Here is a 21,377-nt window from a genome sequence, read left to right as displayed (position 1 = left end):
TTTCTGCGGGTGTTAAACATGAAGGTCTGGTCACTGTGCACGACAGTGCTGCAACGCCTCACATTCTGTTTTAATGCATAGTTTGTTTGTAATAAAACAGGTAGGATGAAGAATTAGGTTTTACAGGTTGAGGTCAGACTGCTGTGACCTCTGACCTCGTCGCTATTGGCTGGTTTTAATATTCCTTATTAAGAAGTCACTGAGAACTAAATGTGAAAATGGCCAATTTTAGAGAAAACAAAATGGAGACTTGTAGTCAGAGGCTGTGGCACAATGTTGACCAGAGGAAGAAGTGGCTTTATCTGTGTACAAGACTGTTCAGAGCGTGAGAACAGCAGTTAGAAGAAAAGACGAGACAGATGTGGTGATGATCTCTGGACGGATTAAAATGTTTTTATTTGCACTGATGGTGCTTCGGTTTACAGGTAAGGACACGTACAGATCATTGCAGCTCTTGGCTTTGTTTTGCACTGTAGCATAGTTGTGTTCTAGCAGCCGAGCTTGTTGTCGATCTGACTGACTTGCTGAGGTTGTGATGAATTTAAATTGTAGGCTAAAATTTGACAAATGGCTAAACTGTCAGTGAATAAAGTCAACATTAGCCCCATATCTCAATGGTTATATGCACTTTTGTTCTGTTTGCTTTTTGCAGAAACTTGATTAGGGTCTTTTAGCCCTGGAACTTTGAAATAACAAACAGGAAATTCACTAATAGACTTTACTTACTGTCCACTGCCTCCAGCTAACGTTAGCTATTGTTGACGAACTCTATTTGTCAAAACTAGTGTTAGTTTATACATGTACTAGTTATTTAAACACCGTACTGAAAACTGAACTCTTCCGCATCTTCCTATGCACTTAAATCTTTAATAAAAAAAAAAAAAAAAAACCTTTCTGCTCTCTTGCACTTGTATCTCGTGAACTGTGAACACTTTTCTGATAGGACCTTGCTTTGATGTTTTCTCCTTGACTTAGATTTTTGCTGTCTTGTACCTCACTTGTAAGTCGCTTTGGATAAAAGCGTCTGCTAAATGACTAAATGTAAATGTAAATGTAAATGTAAAGTTGTTTCACTGCATATTGAAAAGTGTGTGTTATGTTCTGACCCACTTCCTGTTCTGGACCTTTGCTTTGTAGCCTTTTTCTTCACTTCCTGTTCCCTGTTCACTTCTTCCAGCTTTACCACTCATCACCACTCCCTATGGTTTACACCTGCTCCAATCACTATTTAAGTCCAGACTTACACACAGTGTCTTACTCCTGGACGGTGCACTGTGCTCCCTGGTTTACCTGACATCTGTTTTGGGTTCTGACTTTCATATCTTCCTCTTATGAGTGATTTCATGTTAGTTCTTGAGCTGATTACCATTGTAGATCTTTGTAAGCGAGTAACACTTGAAGTAATTTACTGAAATTAATGTTTCTGATCTTTCCACCTCATCTTGTCCTCAACAGTTACTGCTCAAAATACAATTTTGTGTATTTTCGAGCTTGGAGTCGGCATCATTCTGCCTTGTAAAAATCTGCCGGACGATCAGCAGAACTGTAACAATATCAGCTGGATCTACAGTAACACAAATGGAGACGTGATCCTGTTTGAACGTGGACAGATTCATAACAAGGCTGCAGTTACAGACGGATGGATTGTTAAAACACTCGGCACCAACTGCTCTCTTAACATAAAATCAGCTCAATATCACCAGGCTGGTCGATACACCTGCAGGATCAACAAACCAGGACATGGTGAAGACACAGTGTATAATGTGTCTGTTGTTAACGGTGAGTATTTTATTTATTTATGACCTTTTAGTCAGAAATCATTTAGTGTCGATGCTAAAATCTATATATTTACTTTTTTATTCAGGTTTCACAAAACAGGCTACAACTAAACCAACGACTTCATGTATCACAGGAACAATCACAACCTCTACACACAGTCTGCTGCCTAATGAAGGTGGTTGTCTCTGGTTCAGTGTTCAGTCTGGTTCATGTTGTTGCTTTGTCACGTTTAAATTTTCTTTGTCTTTTTACATTTTTACGTTTTTCCAGTTTGGGTGAGGGTCTCCATTGTTTCTGAGGCTTTAGCAGCTCTCATAACAACTGTGGTGGTGGTCAACATCTGGAAGAGAATTAAAGGTGAGAATGTTCACTGGTGAAATTCTCATAAATCAGGTCTTTTGATGATATGGAAGCTAAAGTGGTTTTATGTCTTTTCAGAAAACAAAACGCACATGGATGATAATGTTGTGAGTTTATAATTCCATTTAAAACTACTTGCGTCTTAGCATGAGACTTGAAATCTATCCACTCTGCTCTGCTCCCCTGATCTGTTCTTCTCTGGTCTGCTACACTCTGCACAGCTCTTAATCATTATGAAATGATCATAGATCCTAAACGAGAAGCTAAGACTCAGTAGTCAAGCAGCAATTTGTAGGATTCTCTGTTTGGTTACGTGGACAAGTCAAAAATGGACATTTATTCAGTGTCATGGGAGGCTTTGACATCACCTCTCCACATGAAGAAGTTATGGAGCATATTTGTACTGGAAAACGCTTCACGCAGCGTTTCATTCACTGATTTCATGCATTTTGCTTAATTCTGTTGTATCAGTAATGTAGTGATTGATGCATCAAGCAGTGGTGTAAAACGTTACTGCAGAACAACGTTTTTAGTTCAGCAGTAATATGAAGCATTTCACTGCTCTGTGATCTACACAGTTAATGTGCCTGTGATTTGTGTCCCATGTTCAGGGTGAAGATGAAGGTGCTGAGGAAGGTGGTGCAGTGACCTACAGCTCTGTCTAAGCCCGTCTCCATGGATTCTAGCATCTACACAACTATCAGCAAAGCAAATAACAGTCATATTTCCATGATTTCATGTGAGACGTGAGCAGAGCGATGAATTAGTGCCCGAGACCCACGCTGCACTTGTTAGGATGTTAGATTTAAGATTTGATATAAAAACTATTTGCTCATAAAATAAAATCATTCAGAACCACTAAAGCTGTATGTTGCAATTTTTTTAACTTGTCTGTTTGGAGGCTCAGCCTATATTCACTGTGGAACCAAAGCAAAATCAAATTTTACTACACAAACTCTGAGGATGAGGCGTTAGATGTGATCTACAAAAGCCAAGATGGTCATTTAAATTTTGTTAAATTATCTTGATATCATATGGAGGCCTGGTGGCTTTTTGAATGTAACACATGTAGAAAACATCAGGGAGAATAATATTAACCTACTGATGGGAAGAAGGAACTTGTGGGGACACTTCAGGACAGATGAGGGCAGGACGCTGATCAACTTGTGTGTGAGATGTGATTTAAACCAGGAGAGGGCAGCACAGATGATGAGGGAGGTTTTAAAGACAGAGGACAGTGGTGAGGTTGTGTCAGAGGCAGTGAGGATGATGTCAACATGAACAGTGAGGAGAGGAAGACTCCACCTTTCTGCCTTTAATTATGTCTAATGTCCCACTGGACAGCTGTGCAAATGAAAAAGGAAATTTTGAAGAGTCAGATGTACAGTTTTCACCTAATAATAAAGAAATTATTAGAATCATCAAACAAATGTCTTTGTCTCATGTCTGTCAACAGAAAATACGTAGAGATCATCAGATCTCTGCTGCTGCATGTTTCAACACAATGTAAAGTCATTTACTTCCTCATTCAGTGACCAGAAAAGCAACAACAGGGAAGTGATGTTTTGAATATATATATATATTAGAAAGCATTAAGAAAGAATGTTTGTGGTGAACTGAAGACAGTATTTAATAAGTAAAACACACAATTTCATTAATGTAACAAATCACCTGCAAATGTAAAATAACTGATGCTACATTTTATGTGTCTGTGTTAATACAAAACACATTTTAGGTGTGTTGTGTGTATTTCAATGTAAAAACTGCAGATATATTGGTCACAAACGCCTTCAGATGATTTATGTCTTAAGAGCAGCTTCCACCCACCAGAATGAGGAAGTACAGTAACATCACAGGAAGCTGATGCTTTAGCTTCACTGCTTCAGAGACTCGGACAGTCGAGTGAGGACTTAAGACAAATGAGAGACTTGATAGTTGAATTCTGATGGATTAAAATGTCTTGAGTTGTGATTCTGCTGCTTCACTTCACAGGTAAGAATCTACAACACTTCTAAAACCGAACTTTGCTATTTTAATGTATCACATCTTTGAAAAGGTCATAAGTTTAGAAGAGTAATGGGAAGTTATGACACATTCACAAACACCTTTTCTATATTTCTCTGTATATTGTTATTCAAACATTGGTATTAAGGATTAATCTTCACACGCTGAAGCTGCTCGACCTTCTTCTTCTTCTTCTTCTTCTTCTTCTTCTTCTTCTTCTTCTTCTTGTTCTTCTTGTAATGTGTCTAAATGCCACAAGTGGACAGTGAGTTGGTTTCCATGGTTCAGTACTGAACTCAAATACAGTTTCAGATTTTAGTGACTTCCCCACTTTAGCCCAAAGTTGATTTTATTGATGTGAAGTTTCACTTATTTGACTTTTAGATTTTCATATGTGAATCTTTCATCAGAGACAAATGTCTGATCATTTTAACACAAAAAGACCCAAACAAAAATAAAATGCAGAAGTTACAGTGAGGATGTGACGTGTCCTTCATGACAGGAAGTCAATGTCCATCCTGTTTAAGAAGCTGCAGCTCAGAGACAGTTGAGAGTGAGAACAAGAGACAAATGAGACAGAGAAGAACGATGGCTGAATTCAGACGGATTCTAATGGTTTTATTTCTCATCCTGATGATTCACGTCACAGGTGAGTGAACATCTAACATCTAAACCAAAGTTTTAATAATGATTTTAATGCTAATTTGTTAATTAACATTTACAAAAACTGACATAAACAAATGTGTTTACACATTACACATTTACACATAATGTGTTTAATAAAGTTTCAGAAACTATTTATAATCTGCTGTTGTAACCCTGGATTATCATCTATTTATATTCTGATGTTTTATCTTCTCACCAACAGTAACTGGACAATATCTCTACTTCACTGTCAGAGATGGAGATGACGTCACTTTACCTTGTGGAAATGTGAGAGATGATCAGGAGAAATGTGACACAACTGACTGGTTATTCAATAGTTTAGGACACACAGTTGAGCTGGTTACATCTGGTAAAATTGATAAAACTAAATTTTCCAAATCTAAATCAGACAGACTGAGTGTTACAGAGAACTGTGCTCTGGTTATAAAGAAGGTCACAGATGAAGATGCTGGTCACTACACCTGCAGACAACAAGAACAATACTCTGTTGAACTGTCTGTTGTTGCCTGTGAGTATTTACATCCTAATGTTTTTAGCAAATTGTTGAGTTTTTGTTAGCTGGAAACACAGTAATGATGAAAAGTAATGATTCTCTCTCAATGTCTCCATCTTCATCAGTGACTGAACATAAGGACAATAACCAGGTGACATTAACCTGCTCTGTGTGGATATATGATAACTGCAGACACACAATAAAGTGGTTGTATAAAGGTAAAGTGGTGGAAAAAGATCACAAGGACTTGAAGACATCACAGTCTGACTGCTCAGCCAATATGACTTTTAAAGATTCTCACTTCATTTACTCGACAAAGAAATATGACGTACTGAAGTGTGAAGTGACTCATTCTATAACAAAAGAAGTGAAGCAGTTTATCTTCAGACTTCAGTCCTCAGGTGAGAAAACAGGTGAGAATATGACTAAACCTCTGTAATATTCCTTTATTATTTAGTTACAGCAGATGATGAACAGGAAGTGTGTTGTGTCTGAACACTTTGTCATTCGTCCAGGTGAGGAAGCAACAACAGCAACAACTGAAAAGACCCCAACATCAGCTACAATCACAACAACAGAATATCAAGGTAGTGACTTTCAGCATTTAAATGTCGTTAAAGTTCCCCCTGACTTCCCCTCATTTAAATATGAAGAGTCTTCATTAAAAAAGAAGGAAAGTGTGAAGCAACGTGGTTTTAACATGTAACACAACTTTGATTCAAAAACTCAAAGTAGCCTTTTAAATTAAATACAGCACCTGCAAATACATGAAAAATGTACTTCAATACAAAGTACTTGTACCACAGACAGCCTTTCTGTTCTTCCACTAAAGTAGAAAATCAGTCATTTAGAATAACAAATATGATGAAGCTGCTTTTACAGAACAAAATGCTACAACAAAATATAAATGTAATTATTTCTTTCTCTTTCTAGATTGGTGGAAGTGGCTCATCGTTCCTATTGTGGCTTTAGTTGCACTGCTAATAATCATTGTGATGGTGAAAAGACGTAAGAGAAGAAGAAAAGGTGAGAACGTTCTCTGGGTTGACGTGTATAAACAGAGGTTTGGTGAAGCTGCATAATCACGTCTGAGTCCACAGTCGACCTTCTTATTTTATCTTTTCAGCAAATGAAGCACAGATGGATGAAAAGGTTGTGAGTTTAAACTTTAATCATCACTTTTAGATCATTATGATATTGTTGAGGTGATGTTCTCTCTAATAGAACAACTGTTAATGTGACGACAAAGCACAGAGGAACAAAACTAGAAGAAACACCAGCAAACATCTAGATGATGGACGTGTTTGTGTTTTCCAGGCTCTGAGTTTGAACCCTGCTCAGCCTCGGTCTGGTCCAGAAACCAGTCAGGACACGGTGAGATCCACACTACACACTGTCCACTGGGACTAATGAGTCCATGTTGTTCTGTGTTGTGCTGCCTGCTGGATCAGTGGTTCTAGCAGGAACCAGAAACCCACAGTCCACATGTTACTGAGCAGCTGTTGTGTTGTCTTCTCTGTGTAGACTGATCCTGAAGAGGGAGTTTCCTACGCCTCCATCAGCTTCACCAGGAAGACAGTAAATACTTTTGATTAATTATATTTCAGTAATAAAAAGAAAACTATTATTTAGAAATAATAGGTTGATAAATTATAAAAAATAGTCGCTTTCTCTCCTCTCGCTTTCTCCCCTTAAAAAGTGCAGCAGTTCAGCTGTGACACAAACACGTCTTTAGTTTAGGCTCATATTCTGTTGTATAACGTTGATAATGTGATGATGTATGTTTGCTGCTGTTTCCTTCCAGGTTCCCAGTAGAGATGAAGGTGATACAGTGACCTACAGCTCCGTGAAAGCTTCATCATCTGCTGGAGCCTCCACTGATCCCAGCAGCCTCTACGCTGCCATCAACTAACCAACCAAGCAAACAACAGACCACATTTAGTTTAAATTAATAACTGGTTAATGCTTTTTGTCGCGTTTTTGACTGTGACCCGAGCAACCTGCTCAATTTGAATTTCAATGTTATTGCAACATATTTAGAAAGAGTAGAATGTTGCAAATGTCCCTGAGTGATGCAGCATTACTCCACAATTCTTTGCAGAAGTTTTTTTTTTTTTTTGGTTTTGTTCTTTCAGGTTATCTGGTGGTGAGTTCCGTTTTTAGAGGAGGTTCTCATTTTCAGTAAAGGAAGTTTACATGTGTTTCTTAGATATGTAAGAGTGTCCACAGCACGTTTTTCAAATAGCAAAGGGTTTGTTAAATGGTTGAATATGTGGAGGCTACTGTGCATCACAATCCTAAGTCTTTCAGCCTGTAGAGTGAATGTGGTAAATTCTTCTGCTATTGATATTATGGTTAAAATGTGCATCATGAACAAAGCACTGAATGGTAACGTTGATGTTTAATGTTTGACTCAATGGTAAATCGGTGTTAATGCTACAATGACCATAGTATAAATTTAGTATAAATTTTCAATTACAGTTCATGAAATTTAAGCCTCTGGTCGACTTTAAAAAATGCTTCCAGAGAATAGGAAAAAAATGGATTCCGAGAGAGAGAGAAAGTCCTTGTAATCTTAAAGAAGCCTTTATTTTTAAGAAAATCGGAGCCAGAACAAATTAGAGAAGCAGATGTGTTTCAGTCAGAGGGTGAATTTATGGAACAAACTTGAGGAAGAACTGGAAATGAGTAAAACTCTCACTAACATTTGGAATCCACAGCCGGGGCAACACGTGGTTCAGTGAACAGCTGTCTTCCATCTTGTGGTTTATGCTTGAGAACTACTAGATGTTATTTATTGTCTTATTTATAACGGGAATTAAAACGGCAAATGTGTAGGCGATTGCAAAGGAGTAGGATTCTTAATACGCTTGAGCTTTGTCTGCTCCGTTTCATTTGGGGGGACACGTACTTGAAGCATCGTACAGTACAGAGTGTAAAGTGTACAGAGATGTGATGATATGCATGAGGACTGTTCATTCAAATGTCGACTGGAAATAAAAATCAATGAAATGAAGGAAGATGAAAGTGGTCATCTGTGTGGTGTGACTAAGAAAAACTCCCCAAACACGCTTCAAGTGAATCGAGCATCTTACCAAACACTTCCCCTTTGATTCTTAACTGGAACTCTAAAAATACAACGAGGAAACAACTGTCCCCAGACCAGCAACGTGCAGTATTCTTCACCAGCCGCTGGCTTTGCCACCATGTTGCATCACCTTCACTCTTTCAAGCATTTATTCTAATAATCTTATTGCTTTTTAACGTCAGTGGGTCAAACATGTCACTAGGAGAAATTCACGGTGGAACAGGACACGGTGTGATGTTGTGCATCTTGATAGAAATCTGACCTTACAGCATATTGGTCGTCACTCTTTCCTCAGGCTGCTTCTGCTTTTCCCGTGGTGTAATTTACCACCTATCATAGATGCAGCCACAAGGTGCTGGACCCACCTTTGTGACGTCTCACCAAGCTCGAATTTATTCATTTGAAAAAAGTCTTTTTGGTATAAAATTCCCCCTTTGCATTTTTCTGCTGAGTTACACTTGAACCAACAACAGGAGTAAGACCTGTCTCAGTGTCCATGAGACACACTTGAAAAAATGGGAACTTGTCCTTTAATAGTTAGATTCTGTATGTGAGGACAGGAGCTATGCTCATGTCAAAAACAGTTTTATGTGATGATCTATAGTATTGTTGGACTGTCCGCAACAAAAACCCAAATGAGCCACGCTGCTGTGTAAACACCATGAAAGACTTTGGAGCAACGAGAGGACGATGTGCTGAAGCCAACACTGACAAAAGAGGCAAAGGAAAATGCAGAAGCTACGGTGACGGGAAGTGAAATGTCCCCCTTCGCAGGAAATCATCATCATCATCATCATCCTTGGAGACTCCAGATGAAGCCTGACGGTGGAGAGAACACGTTGAATTCGGATTCGAATTAAAATGTTTTTGTTTCTGATTTCGATGCTTCAGCTTACAGGTGAGCCAACGTGTAACATCTGAATGCCGCTGAATCCAAAATGATCCCGTCACATTCTGACTGATGTTTCATGTCCGTGTCTCGTCCCTCCAGCAGCAGTCACGGGACAGTTTTCCTTCGTGAGTGTCGGCGATGGAGGTGACGTCACTTTACCTTGTAAAAACGCGAAGCGAAAATGTGACTCCACGTTCTGGCTCTTCAGCAATTCGGCACGGAACGAAACAGTCCCACTGGTTCTATCTGGACGCGTGGACGAGACGCAGATTTCTGAACGGAGAGACAGACTGAGCCTTACAGAGACGTGTTCTCTGCTCATTGCCGGGGTCACGGTGGAGGATGTCGGCGTGTATGGCTGCAGACAGATCCGAGCGGGAAAACAAGCCGGTGGAGACGTCTACGTCCATCTGTCTGTCCTGACCGGTGAGTAGTAGCTGTCCTCGTGGAAAGACGTCACTTACTGTTGTTTCCTTGTCTTTTTACACCACCTCTCCACCATCACCAGTGAGCCAACGTACTGAAGGGGAGACTGTGACTTTAAACTGCTCTCTGTCCACATATGGACACTGCAGACACACAGTCAAGTGGCTGTATGACGGTAAAGAGGTGGACGAAGACGACAGCTTGAAGACATCACAGACCGACTGCTCCGACACCGTAACTTTGAGGAAGTTTCCCGACAATCGCACGCGGCGGGCGGACACGCTGAAGTGTGTGGTGACCGATGATTCCACGGGGAAAGTGCAGCGGTTTCCCTTCACACCTCAGTCCTCAGGTGAGACATCGAGACCCCGCGTCTAAAACAGCAATTCCCTCCGACTTTGTGCTTATAGTGCGCTTTTGTCCTTCTGACCAGGGGACACAAAAGCAACATCAGTGAGAAGTGTTGGAAGTGGCACAAACACAGGTACAGAACTACGCCGATCACTCAAAAACATTTCCAAAAATGTTCCAACATTAGATCAAAATGTTTTTAATGTATTTTTTTTTTCTACAACACATTTTTATTTCATTGAATGTTGAGACCACAACAGACATGATTTGGAACAAAACACTAACCTGCTACAAAACATTGTTGATGTTTTTCCAGCTTTGCTGAGGCTCATTATTGTCTCTGTGGGTTTGACAACACTCATAATTATTGTTGTTGTAGTCGACGTATGGACCAGAACAAAAGGTGAGAAGATTTACCTGATGAACATTTTATGACAAGTTTCAATAATGTAAAGATTTCTTTTATTGTTAAACCCAAAGTTGCCTCATTTTTCTTCCCAGGAAACAAAAGACCGATGGACAAAAACACAGTGAGTAAAAAAACGGAGTAATTACACATTTATTATTTGAAAAAGCAAATCAGTGTTTGCAATGTTTGTTAATATTTACTTCATGTAGTATTTCCTGCTGCTAACTGTGGTAAAATTCGGTTTGTGTTTCTCCACTGATTAGTTTAAACTCACAATCTCAAGTGTGCTGTGTTGTTTTCCACAGGTTGATAGTGACGAAGATGAAGTTGAAGGAACAGTGAAGTATGAAAATGTTGGAGACTCTTCTGCTTCTGTCAGACTCCACTGATCAACTACTTCAACATCAACTCACCACAGGAATCACTCACTGCTGCTGGTTCATCACTGTTTACTTTACACGAGTTCACTGGTTTTATAAAAACACATTTTAAAATAAATTTCCATCTTATCTGTGCTTAGCTTTAATCAGCTTTGGCTCACAATGAAATCATCTTCCCTCTATCATGTCTGACCACAAAATCAGCAACAGTAAAACATGTTTTTATTGCATTTGATGATGATCCCTAATGCTCAGTAAGAAGAACAAACTTTACCTGCACTCAGAGTTTGAAAACATCTGATACAACCTCCAATACTGCGGGAAACAGTGTTTTGTTTACAGCACGTCAGAAGCCCGTGAGTTCGAATGCCACCCCACCAGGTGTGGCCCCCGGATTAAAAAAAGGGGAGGGTTGTGACGGGAAGGGCATCGGTGTAAAAACTCGGGCCAAATCAGCATGTGGAACGTGTCCCGCTGTGGTGACCCCTGAAGGGACAAGCTCCTGCCGAAGACACAGCTAAGCTTCTGGGTACACAGGGGCCATGGCCTCAAACATCATGGGACAGCTCCCTCCTCTGGATGTGTGTCATAGTAAACGGATTATATTTACTTTACAATTTGGCCCTTGTTCACCTTCTCACACAAACACTGAACTAAACATCAAACTAATTACACTGCAATTCATGCACCAGCCAATGCTGGAAAATAAAGTACAAGTACAGTTTCCACATATATGTGTCACAGTCCCTGGTTTTGGTCTAGTTTTGTTTAAATTGATTTCCTGTTTTGTGCTTTTATTTTGTTGATCCTCCTGTGTCCCTTCCTTAGAGTCTTTTCAGTATCTTTACCTTCCTCATTTTGTTCTAATTGGTTTCACCTGTTCCCCAGTTTATTTATACCCAGCTTTCCCCACTGCTCACTGCCAGATCGTCTCCCCTGCTTCCCTAGAGATCTCTTGTTGTGAACTACCTCTTTGGACTTTGTCTTCTCCTGCTTCCCCTGTACACCTGTGGATTACCCCTTTGGACTTTGCCCTCTTGTGCCCACTTGTTCCTTGAGTTTTGGTCTGAGGTTTGGTTTTCAGTTTATTCCGGCGTAGTTTTGTTGTTTAGGTTTTCTGTATTATTCTAGTTTCTTAGTTCGCTTGTCTTCCCGGTGTGGTTATTATTTAGTTAATCCTCTCTCCCCAGCCTTTTAAGTTCTTGGTCTGTTTTACTTAGTTTTTGTTGTGAGTATTAGTGTGAGTTTTCCCGTCCTCCTCACGGAGTGATGTTCTGTTTCCTTTTGTTTAAATAAACTTTAATTATAACCCCTTCCCTTGCCGTCTCCTCCTTTTCGGGTCCTGCAAAAATTAAAATACACTATAGAAAGTGTGACAATATGTACTTTACTTGAGTAGATTGAATTACAGTTTTAATCCTCTTAATTTCTAATCAAAGTTGCGTTACATGTTGCAGTCCCAATGATTTTTCCACGTCTCAGTCTTCCGTGAGACAAAAGCTGTGTTATAATTTTCCTTTTATGTGCATTATTTTGAAAGTCAGAGCTTTGCAGTCGACTAACGATGAAATGAAAGTAGGTCTCTGTCTAAAAAAAACTCTGCGGGCAACAAGCATTTCTCATATTTATCTGCTGATCTTTAGCCATTAAAAACTCCACCCTCGTCACCCTTCACACCCTCGGTCCCCGGAGACAGAAAGAGGAACCGTGTCACTCTGTCGCTCTGTGTTTTGATGCACATGATTCGGCTTGAGGTGGTGGAGTTTGATTCCCTGTGGACGCTGTCTGTTTTCTAATGAGCACCACGTAAAGAAAAACCCAAGAGCAGCAATGCACAGTTTCACCGTCACAAATGCATCACAGAGCTGTGGACGTGATGTGCACTGTGTAGTACTAACCGAGCAGATGTGCTCCACCTGAATCTTTTTTTTTTTAAATGCAGAAGTTACAGTAGGAAAGTGAAGCTTCTCTGATCACAGGAAGTACAAATATACATTACATTTAAGAAGACTGCGTTGAAGATCGATGGCTGAACCCGGACGGATTCAAATGTGTCTATTTCTGAGCCTGGTGCTTCAGATTACAGGTAAGATTGTTAAAATAATAGCTTTATGAATAATATTCTTGCTATTTACTTCACTAAATGTGACTTTAAGTAAAGAAGGCAGCCGAGCACGTTGTTAGTGTTGCACATTCTGAGCTCAGTGGTTCTGGGAAAGATTCACATACAGGGTGGGACGTAGCTGTCTTCTACTTTATTGCTCCAACTTCTTCATCTTTTCAGCAGCAGCAGATGAACATAAAACCTCCTATGTATTTGTCAGAGTTGGACATGAAGTCACGTTGCCTTGTCCAGTTGCGAACGGGGATCAGGGTAAATGTAGCAACATCATCTGGAACCTCAGTGTTTCAAGAAAAAATAAAGCAGTAGAGCAGTTTGGAGCTGAGAGGGTTGGTGAAAAAGCCAACTCTGAATCAGACGGACTGAGTGTCACAGGGAACTGTTCTCTGGTTATAAAGAAGGTCAAACTGGAGGATGTTGGTCTCTACGGCTGCAAAGAGCTTATTCTACATCAAGTTGCTCTGTTTGATCTTTTTGTTGTAACCAGTGAGTATTTACATGCTTTCAGTGAACTCCAACAATTATTATTAAAAAGAAAAAGACAATGTTACTCCTTTTGTCTTTAACAATGTCTCCATCTTCACCAGTAACTGAACATAAGGACGATAACAAGGTGACGTTAAACTGCTCTGTGTGGACACACAAACAATGCAAACTCACAGTGAAGTGGTTGTATGAGGGCAAACATGTGGATGAAAATAACAAAGACTTAAACACATCACAATTCAGCTGCTACAAGACGGTGTCGTTTATGGAATCTCACTCGATTTACACATCACGAAAGAATGAGTTACTGCATTGTGAAATAATACATACTTTCAGTGGAAAAGAGCAGCAGTTTCCCTTCAGATCGCAGTTTTTGGGTGAGTAAAGCATGATGATGAGCTGAGTGACAAAAAATATTTTTACAGGACATATTTAAAGAGCAACTTCACCAATTTTCAACGCGCTTTCTTTGGCTTTAGTTTAGAGTGTAAATGTACATTAGTGCTTTTAAACTTCCCACTGACCTCTATTAAAATATTTCCCTGCTTCTGGCTGAAAAACTCCTCCAGATGACATCACCCAGAGGAGTTTCTCATCATTGGGAGTTCAGATGATGTCATGGGGAGGAGGTCTGGAAAAGCAGGTCGACCATGATCACAACCTTGATAGTATGAACAACAACATGATTATATCGATATATACATTTTTTTTCAGGTAGTAGAAGAGAGATATGTTAAAACAGGGAAGTGAGAGAAGCAAGCAGAAAAAAAAAGCCGATACAGTGAAGGCGTCCTTTGATCTGTCGATGCACAGTCGGGTCCAAACATTTGCATCCTCTTGTTTTAAAATAGCAAAAAAAATTACATGTAATTAACATATTTAATGCACCATTAGCTATAGTACTGATGTCCTTCCTCAGAAAATAGTTTTGAAACACGTCCATTACTATTGTGTCAGGTTTCAGGTACAGTGCATCCCCCGTGATATTTTACTAAATAATAACTGTAATTCATTTCTAATGAAGAAACATTTGTACTACTTTGACCTTAAATTCTTTCTTTTACTCTTTTTTGCCATTTCAAAATAAAAGGATGCAAACTTTTGCACCCAACTTTGATTCATATTAGCAGACAAGCGCATGGGGAGTAATTCTACTGGAACAGTTTCTCGAGTTGTGTTGATTTTTTTGTCTGAAACAGCAACAGGAACAACTGAAAGCCCCATCAAATCAGCCACAGCAGCTGGAGAGCTCAGCGATGCTTCAACAAACCTGCCAGGTGGGTCCATCGGTCTGTCGGTCCTCTCCGTCCATGTTTCTGATTTCGGGGGAAATGTCTCAACAATAAATTCATTTTGATTCAAGGATGCACTGACTTTTTATTTCCATGCATGGAAAAAGATTCAGATCACCAGCAAAAGGAACAACTTTGACCTCGTTGAGGCTCATTTTCATCCATGTTATTTTAAAAAGCTGCTTACATTTCAATTCCATTAACTTCATGTTGGACATAACTGGAAAAAGAAATGTCTACGGATGAGCACACTATTTCTTTGAACCCACAGAATAACACACAGTATAGCGAAAGGGATGTTTTTTTAGCACAAAATAAACCAAAAGACACAATTTAGTCCTGGTTAGCTGCAGCATTTTAAAGGAAACAAACGATGGCAAGAAAACAGTTTTTGTGTGGTTTATGTTTGCATTAGTTTGGTGGTGGCTCATTGTTGTGGCTGTGGGTTTGGCTGGACTCATCATAAGTGCTGCTGTGGTCCAAAGACACAAGAAAATAAGAGGTGAGACTCATAACATAACCTACATTTGTAGTAGTGTAGCGTCACAGTCATTTCTTTCTTTTGTCTTTTCAGGAAGGAAAACACAGATGAGTGGAAACGTGAGTTTAATGTTCTATTGTTAATCACTTCTTCAGCTGTTCTGAAGCTGAAGGAATAAAAATCACTGACTGTAAAAACAACATTCATTTTTGTGTGTTTGTGTTTTTCAGAGTCTGAGTTTGAACCCCGCAGAGCCTCAGTCTGGTCCGGAAACCGGCCAGGACACAGTAAGAACCCAAACCACAGACTGTCCACAGTGACACTCGCTGTTTGAAACTGAATGATGCAAAGTCCAGTTACGCCATTAAACCCCAGCGCAAGTGTGACTGTGCACTCAAAGAGACGCACTGTCGAGTAGGAGAGAAACTCCTGGCAGGTCAATACTTGATGCCTAAAGCAATGACTCAGTACAAAAGCAACAGATACAGAACTTAACAGGAAGGAAGTTTGTGTGTAACATTTTATTTTAACTTTTATTTTTTTTAACCTGTACTTTGGGTTCACACCACCTAGTGCTGAACAACACCACCCAGTTGGGTTTGTGCTTAAAAGTCAAGGGTGTGTGAGACACACTGTGATTCCTGAGACAAATGTTGTCCTGTGAGATGTTGGTTAAAATGTGAATCCGTTGCTGTGTTGTCTTCACTGTGTAGACTGATCCTGAAGATGGAGTTTCCTACGCCTCCATCAGCTTCACCAAGAAGACCAACAGTAAAGTCCAGGTGAGCTGTCTGCTTGGTTCTACATGGGGAACTTCTTAGCTTTCCTCTAGCGCCACCTTCAGACCAACATGTGTCATGATGTTCATCATCTAATGAGCAGAGAAAAGCTGCAGGTCAGGTTATGTTGACTCACAGTCTGTTGGTTTACGTGCTGCTGTTTCCTTCCAGGTTCAGAATCAGGGTGAAGAAGACGACGATGATGAAGGGTATGCGGTGACCTACAGCTCTGTGAATCCCAGGAGCATCTAGTCTACTATCAAAACTGCATTTCTGTCCATACATTAAGTTGTCTTTTCCATCCAAGTGTCCTCCAGCTGTCTTCATCTCGTTACATGTTATACAGTGAAAAACCTGTTTTTTCTATTCTAATCACGTGGATCCTGGTGACCCACTGCACTTGGGCCCTCAGCCTGAATCATGCGGCTGCTTGTACTAAAACATTAAAGCGATTCCCATTTTGAACAATACCAGAAATAAAAGCAAACGATTTAAAGGAGTTTTACCTCTTTGAGAGTTTGTCGAATAACTCTGGACTCAACTCGTACATTCATGTTGTCAACAGCATCAAATCAAGTGATTTTAAAATACTTAGCTTTTGTATCGCTTATTCCTTACTTCCTTATTTTTGTACTTTAATTCCTTTTTTCAAGCATTAACTTTTGTACTTCAGTTTAAGTACTTACAGTAGGTAAATATGTTCACTTTTACCTACAGTACCTACAGTAGCTGGAATATTGAAAAAGTGTCACTTATATGTGAATATGACTCTAGCTGAAGTGTTGTAGTCAGTGTCTTCAGAGCTGATAAACTCCACCTCCGTAACGCGAGAGAAAGAATGAAAAAATGCAGAAGTTACAGGGAGGAAGTGGAATCCCAGCCGTAATAGGAAATAGGACTTTTCACAATCGTGAATATCTGTGTCAGAGAGAGAGCGGAGAGAGAAGAAAAATGGCTGAAATCGGACGGATTCAAACACTTTTGTTTGTGATTCCGATGCTTCAGTTCACAGGTGAGCAAACGGCAGTGTTACGATCTTTATTAATTCCATTATTTCAGTTCAATGAAATGCTGCAAACCAATTGAGGTTTGTATCTTTTTCACATTTCCCTCTCATCTCCTCAGACCCAGTATTTGGACAGTTCTCCTACTTCCTTGTGAACGGTGGACATGACATCACTTTGCCTTGTGAGACTGTGAAAGTTGCTCAGGACAAATGCAACAGTACTGACTGGCTGTATGAGGCTTTAGGATCTTCTAAAGAGGTGAAGCTGGTGAAACTTGGGACGATTTCTGAAGAAGCAAAATCCAAACCAGACAGACTGAGTGTTACAGAGAAGTGTTCTCTGCTTATAAAGAAGGTCACAGATGAAGATGTTGGTCTTTACACCTGCAAGCAGATTCTTCAAGTGGGAAAAAGGAGGGAAAGCACCCAGATTCATCTGTCTCTTGTCACCAGTGAGTATTTGCTGTACATCATGAATTCAGCTCAGACAGCTTTGTTAGAACAACTTTATTGTTACGTGACCACCGTGTTTCAGCCTGTAGTCTTCATCAGGGTGTGTTTGTATATATATATATATAGTCAGAAGCAAGGTGATAATCCTGTCTCCCTAAAAATACGTTACCACACAACTAAACTGCAAATGCAATTAAATTTTTGCGGCAAATGTAATGAATTGTCCATTATGTTCCAATGGGACGTATTGATTTAAAACATGAAACAGTACAAAGCACTGGACTCTCAAGCCAGAGACCTGAGTTCGGTTCCTGAGTCCTGTGTCTAGTTTGGTTCAGGCAAGGAAACCACTGATGTTACGTGAAAGGATGAAAACAGTTCATATTTTTGAAAAAAAAATTGAAAATTTAAAGTTTCAAATAACAAATATCTAATAAAAACTCTGTGGTGGAAAAATACAACAGAGCAACTCACTGACACTTCACATCTTCAGTTACAGAACGTATGGACGATAAGAATGTGACATTAAACTGCTCCGTGTCGTCGTTTGGAGGCCGCAGATACACAGTGAAGTGGTTGTGTCAGGGTACAGATGTGGAGACAGACAGCAAATACTTGGTGGTATCGTTGACTTACTGGTACACCACTGTGTCTCTTGTGGAATCTCGCGTCCCGTCTGGATCAGTGTTAAACTCGTTCACGTGTGAAGTGACTGATCGATTCACTGGGAAAGTGAATTGGTTTCCATCGAGACCTCAGCAAACAGGTGAGTATAGGATGAAGAGTTCACACACTGAGGGGGGGAGCTGGGCCAACGCTCACTGGGAGCAAATAAGTTGGGGTCAACAACTGTGAGATGCACGACCGCTCTACCTCCTGTGCCCTTTCCCTTGATTTTAAACTTTTTGTTTTTCCAGGTTTGCTGAGGCTCATTATTGTCTCTGTGGGTTTATTAACACTGATAATCATTGTTGTTGCAGTCGACATTTGGACCAGAACTAAAGGTGAGAACAGTCACTGATGAACATTTAACAAAGAGAAGTTTAAATAATGTCGGGTTTTCACTTTCACTTTTGAATGTTTTGCATTTAGGAAAGAAATCACAGATGGACAAAAACACCGTGAGTAAAAAACTCAGTGACCTTACAAAACAAAGCAGTATTTGCACTACTTTAATCAGTTTCTTCAGTGTTTCCTGGTTGGGACTGTGGTTCAGGTCAGTGTGTGGTTGGAACGTTGTGAGTGTGAATCCCTGCATTGTCTCTGACAAGTGGATGAGTGACGCTCTCATCTGCTCCAATCACCATCAGGGAAGTTCCCTTGAGCAAGGCACTGAACTCCAGCTGTTTTCCACAGCTTGATGAAGATAAAGATAAAGATGAAGGAACAGTGAAGTATGAAAATGCTGGAGACTCTTCTGCTTCTGTCAGATTCCACTGATCAGCTACTTCAACATCAACTCACCACAGGAATCACTCACTGATGCTGTGTCTCATTATCTTTTAAAATGAATCTGGAGACTAACTTGAGATTTTGACTGGTTGTTCTTCTTAAGTTGTGCAGCCTGGAAACAACTGCTGGACTTAACTTTTTAGTCTGACGGGGAAAGAAATGCTGTAAATTATTGTTTATTTATAAAATTGCAGCTCGTTCTGCTTCAGTGTCGTCACTCAGTGCACACGTTTATTTAATTTAATATTGTTACTAATGTATTTGCTGAAGTGTAGAATGTGTCTGGCTTTAATAATCTTTGAGAAATTGTAGAAACTTTGTGAATTGTATAATATTGCTAATTGTTATGGCTGATGAATTTAATAAGGAGCATTTAAAGTATTTGTAAATGGATACATGCAAAAGTATTCATACCCCTTGAACTTTGCCACATTTTGTGTGAAAATTTAAATGCATTTTATTGGGATTTTATGTGATAGTGGTGCATTAAATACCTGAAAAGTGTGGTTTGCATTTGTACTCAGCCCCCTTTACTCTGATACCACTAACTAAAATCCAGTGGAACCAGTTGTGTTCAGAAGTCACCTAATTAGTAATAGAGTCCACCTGTGTGTCATTTAGTCTCAGTATAAATCCAGCTGTTCTGTGAAGCCTTCAGAGGTTTGTTAGAGAACATTAGTGAACAAACAACCTTTTGTTTCTTCAACCCACAGCCAAATGTCAGCTCTTCACTTTTTTTCTTATTAAGGCTCAATAACTTGTCTTATTTTGTTGTTGAGTTTAATCCATGTTTCATCTTTGGTTTCATCTCATTTATTGGGTCTGTGGGTTTAAAATCAATCATATTTATTGTTGTTTTCGGCGAAACACGGACCAGAACGAAAGGTGAGACAATTCTTGTTTCCTGCCTTTCTGCGCAAATTGGTCATAAAATGTGATCTGATCGTCACCAAACTTAAGCATAACAACATTATTTCTAAGCTGCTAAAGCACAAACGTGATCTTTCATTGAGTGTTTTTGTTTAACCACCTTTAGCTGCAAAAGCCTCAAGCAAGCACTTCCTGTGGCTGTGCATCACACCCGGTGTTTGGCCAACTTCAGCTGTGCTGCAATGTCATTTTTTGCAAAGTGTCTGTCTTTGTGGTGTCCTGCCACGGAAACCATGACTGCTCATGGTTTTAACGTGTTTGAGCTGTTAAGCAACTGCAATGAATCCTTCACGTCTTCAGTTGTGAATGTAAGGTTCCTTTTTTCTCATTGAGCAACCTGCGCTCGATGAGCTCTGGGCCTTTGGAGGGATCCTGGCAGGGCGTCCACTTCCACGGATCCAAATCGTCTCTATTTCTAGACAATGTCTCCAGCCTGTTCTCATTTCCAAGGCATCAAAAACTGCCGCTTTGTCCAGTCCTTTGGAGGTAGATGCCGACACTACAGGGACCCCTTTTGTGTGGGTAATAGGTAAATGTTCTTTCCCACAGATGACCTGGCTTTGTTCGCTCGACTGTGAAATGTGTGTTTTAATGATGGTCACTGCAGAACATCACCCATGTGAGGAAGTATGTGTCTGTGTAACACTGTTTTTACGTCTGTTAGCTGAACCTTAGTCTGGGGCTATTGTGCCACACCCGAACGCAATTCATGGTGTGTTTTGCAGGATACATGGTCATATTGACAACGAATGTAACATGTTTCATACTTGATATCACAAAATGTTATTCAAAATGTTCAGGGTTTTTTTTTGGGGGGGGGGGCTGGGTCGACTAGTCACTGTTTTGATTTTACTGCCATTCAGGAAAGAAGAAATATTATAACAGGTCTGGTCCCTCAAACCTCCACTAGGGGGTTCTTACTTCCCTCTCTAAATACTGAGGGAGCAGCGTGCTGGTTTCTTCCTACTCTCTCCTCAATACTTCCCCGTATTCACTGTCAAACTGCTGTGGCCTCTGATCTCTGAACTGCTCGTTTTAAACGCAAACTCACTGTGATCCTCTATACTTTGTGTTTCCCTTTTTACCTTTTCCCAAAATTTGAGGCAGTCCCACAATACATGTGTAAAATCTCCCACCATCCCTCCGTGTTAGACTGTTTGTCAGTTGTTTCCTCCCACTCCTTGTGGGACAATGGTGACATTTGCATCCAACTAACTTTTTTCTTTGACCTCCATTTTATTGTCTGTATTTCTATTTAAGTTGTAGTGACTTGTAGATTTTGGTGATCATCACTTTCTTTTTCTCTTCCTCTGTGAATGACGTGAACATTTCCTCGAGCTTCATTGGTCCTCATGTGTCGTAAGATAATGCCTGAATCGCAGATATTCGTTGTTAAAAAAAAAAATCATGGTTAATTGGTAAATTGAATTCTCGTTTAAGTTGCTCAAATTGCTTTATAACTTGACCCTTGAAAATTTGAGCAATGAACATCAGGCTTCGCTTGTCCACTTCTCAAACTTTATGTCCT

At 39.9% G+C, this 21,377-nt stretch overlaps 4 protein-coding genes across 16 annotated transcripts; all 4 read left to right on the top strand.

The window, feature by feature from the left end:
- Positions 1-51: 51 nt before the first annotated feature.
- Positions 52-3,542, top strand: LOC137102480 (uncharacterized). 2 transcript variants are annotated; one of them, XM_067482056.1, is made up of 6 exons: positions 58-425; positions 1,456-1,779; positions 1,865-1,954; positions 2,050-2,136; positions 2,218-2,246; positions 2,751-3,542. In XM_067482056.1, exons 1-6 carry the CDS (start codon positions 368-370, stop codon positions 2,802-2,804), a joined length of 642 nt encoding a protein of 213 aa, XP_067338157.1. In that variant the 5' UTR covers positions 58-367; the 3' UTR covers positions 2,805-3,542. The 2 variants fall into 2 exon arrangements, with proteins under 2 accessions (XP_067338158.1, XP_067338157.1); XM_067482057.1 differs by lacking the exon at positions 2,218-2,246 and having other exon boundaries at positions 52-425.
- Positions 3,543-4,623: 1,081 nt separating this feature from the next.
- Positions 4,624-8,318, top strand: LOC137102327 (uncharacterized). The gene is made up of 9 exons (XM_067481743.1): positions 4,624-4,792; positions 5,012-5,317; positions 5,428-5,715; positions 5,818-5,889; positions 6,236-6,328; positions 6,429-6,454; positions 6,620-6,676; positions 6,827-6,880; positions 7,107-8,318. Exons 1-9 carry the CDS (start codon positions 4,639-4,641, stop codon positions 7,212-7,214), a joined length of 1,158 nt encoding a protein of 385 aa, XP_067337844.1. The 5' UTR covers positions 4,624-4,638; the 3' UTR covers positions 7,215-8,318.
- Positions 8,319-9,148: 830 nt separating this feature from the next.
- LOC137102331 (uncharacterized) lies at positions 9,149-12,161 on the top strand. Of its 3 annotated transcripts, none has more exons than XM_067481754.1 (7): positions 9,149-9,288; positions 9,382-9,708; positions 9,791-10,060; positions 10,142-10,192; positions 10,376-10,462; positions 10,561-10,589; positions 10,774-12,161. In XM_067481754.1, the coding sequence occupies exons 1-7, from the start codon at positions 9,252-9,254 to the stop codon at positions 10,855-10,857; spliced, it is 885 nt and encodes a 294-aa protein (XP_067337855.1). In that variant the 5' UTR covers positions 9,149-9,251; the 3' UTR covers positions 10,858-12,161. The 3 variants fall into 3 exon arrangements, with proteins under 3 accessions (XP_067337855.1, XP_067337853.1, XP_067337854.1); XM_067481752.1 differs by having other exon boundaries at positions 10,540-10,589; XM_067481753.1 differs by having other exon boundaries at positions 9,160-9,288; positions 9,385-9,708; positions 10,540-10,589.
- A 91-nt stretch (positions 12,162-12,252) lies between these two features.
- On the top strand, positions 12,253-19,423 carry LOC137102326 (uncharacterized). 10 transcript variants are annotated; one of them, XM_067481734.1, is made up of 11 exons: positions 12,253-12,934; positions 13,133-13,456; positions 13,558-13,833; positions 14,026-14,124; positions 14,656-14,733; positions 15,164-15,250; positions 15,323-15,348; positions 15,460-15,516; positions 15,943-16,011; positions 16,180-17,020; positions 17,134-17,271. In XM_067481734.1, exons 1-10 carry the CDS (start codon positions 12,874-12,876, stop codon positions 16,258-16,260), a joined length of 1,158 nt encoding a protein of 385 aa, XP_067337835.1. In that variant the 5' UTR covers positions 12,253-12,873; the 3' UTR covers positions 16,261-17,020; positions 17,134-17,271. The 10 variants fall into 10 exon arrangements, with proteins under 10 accessions (XP_067337835.1, XP_067337834.1, XP_067337840.1 ...); XM_067481733.1 differs by having other exon boundaries at positions 13,136-13,456; positions 15,164-15,348; XM_067481739.1 differs by lacking the exon at positions 15,164-15,250.
- The last annotated feature ends 1,954 nt before the right edge of the window (positions 19,424-21,377 follow it).

Source organism: Channa argus, chromosome 17 (assembly GCF_033026475.1).
Source record: "Channa argus isolate prfri chromosome 17, Channa argus male v1.0, whole genome shotgun sequence".
NCBI classification, from domain to species: domain Eukaryota; kingdom Metazoa; phylum Chordata; class Actinopteri; order Anabantiformes; family Channidae; genus Channa; species Channa argus.
Note: the sequence above shows the minus strand (reverse complement) of the source record. Positions and strands in the feature narration are given on the sequence as shown.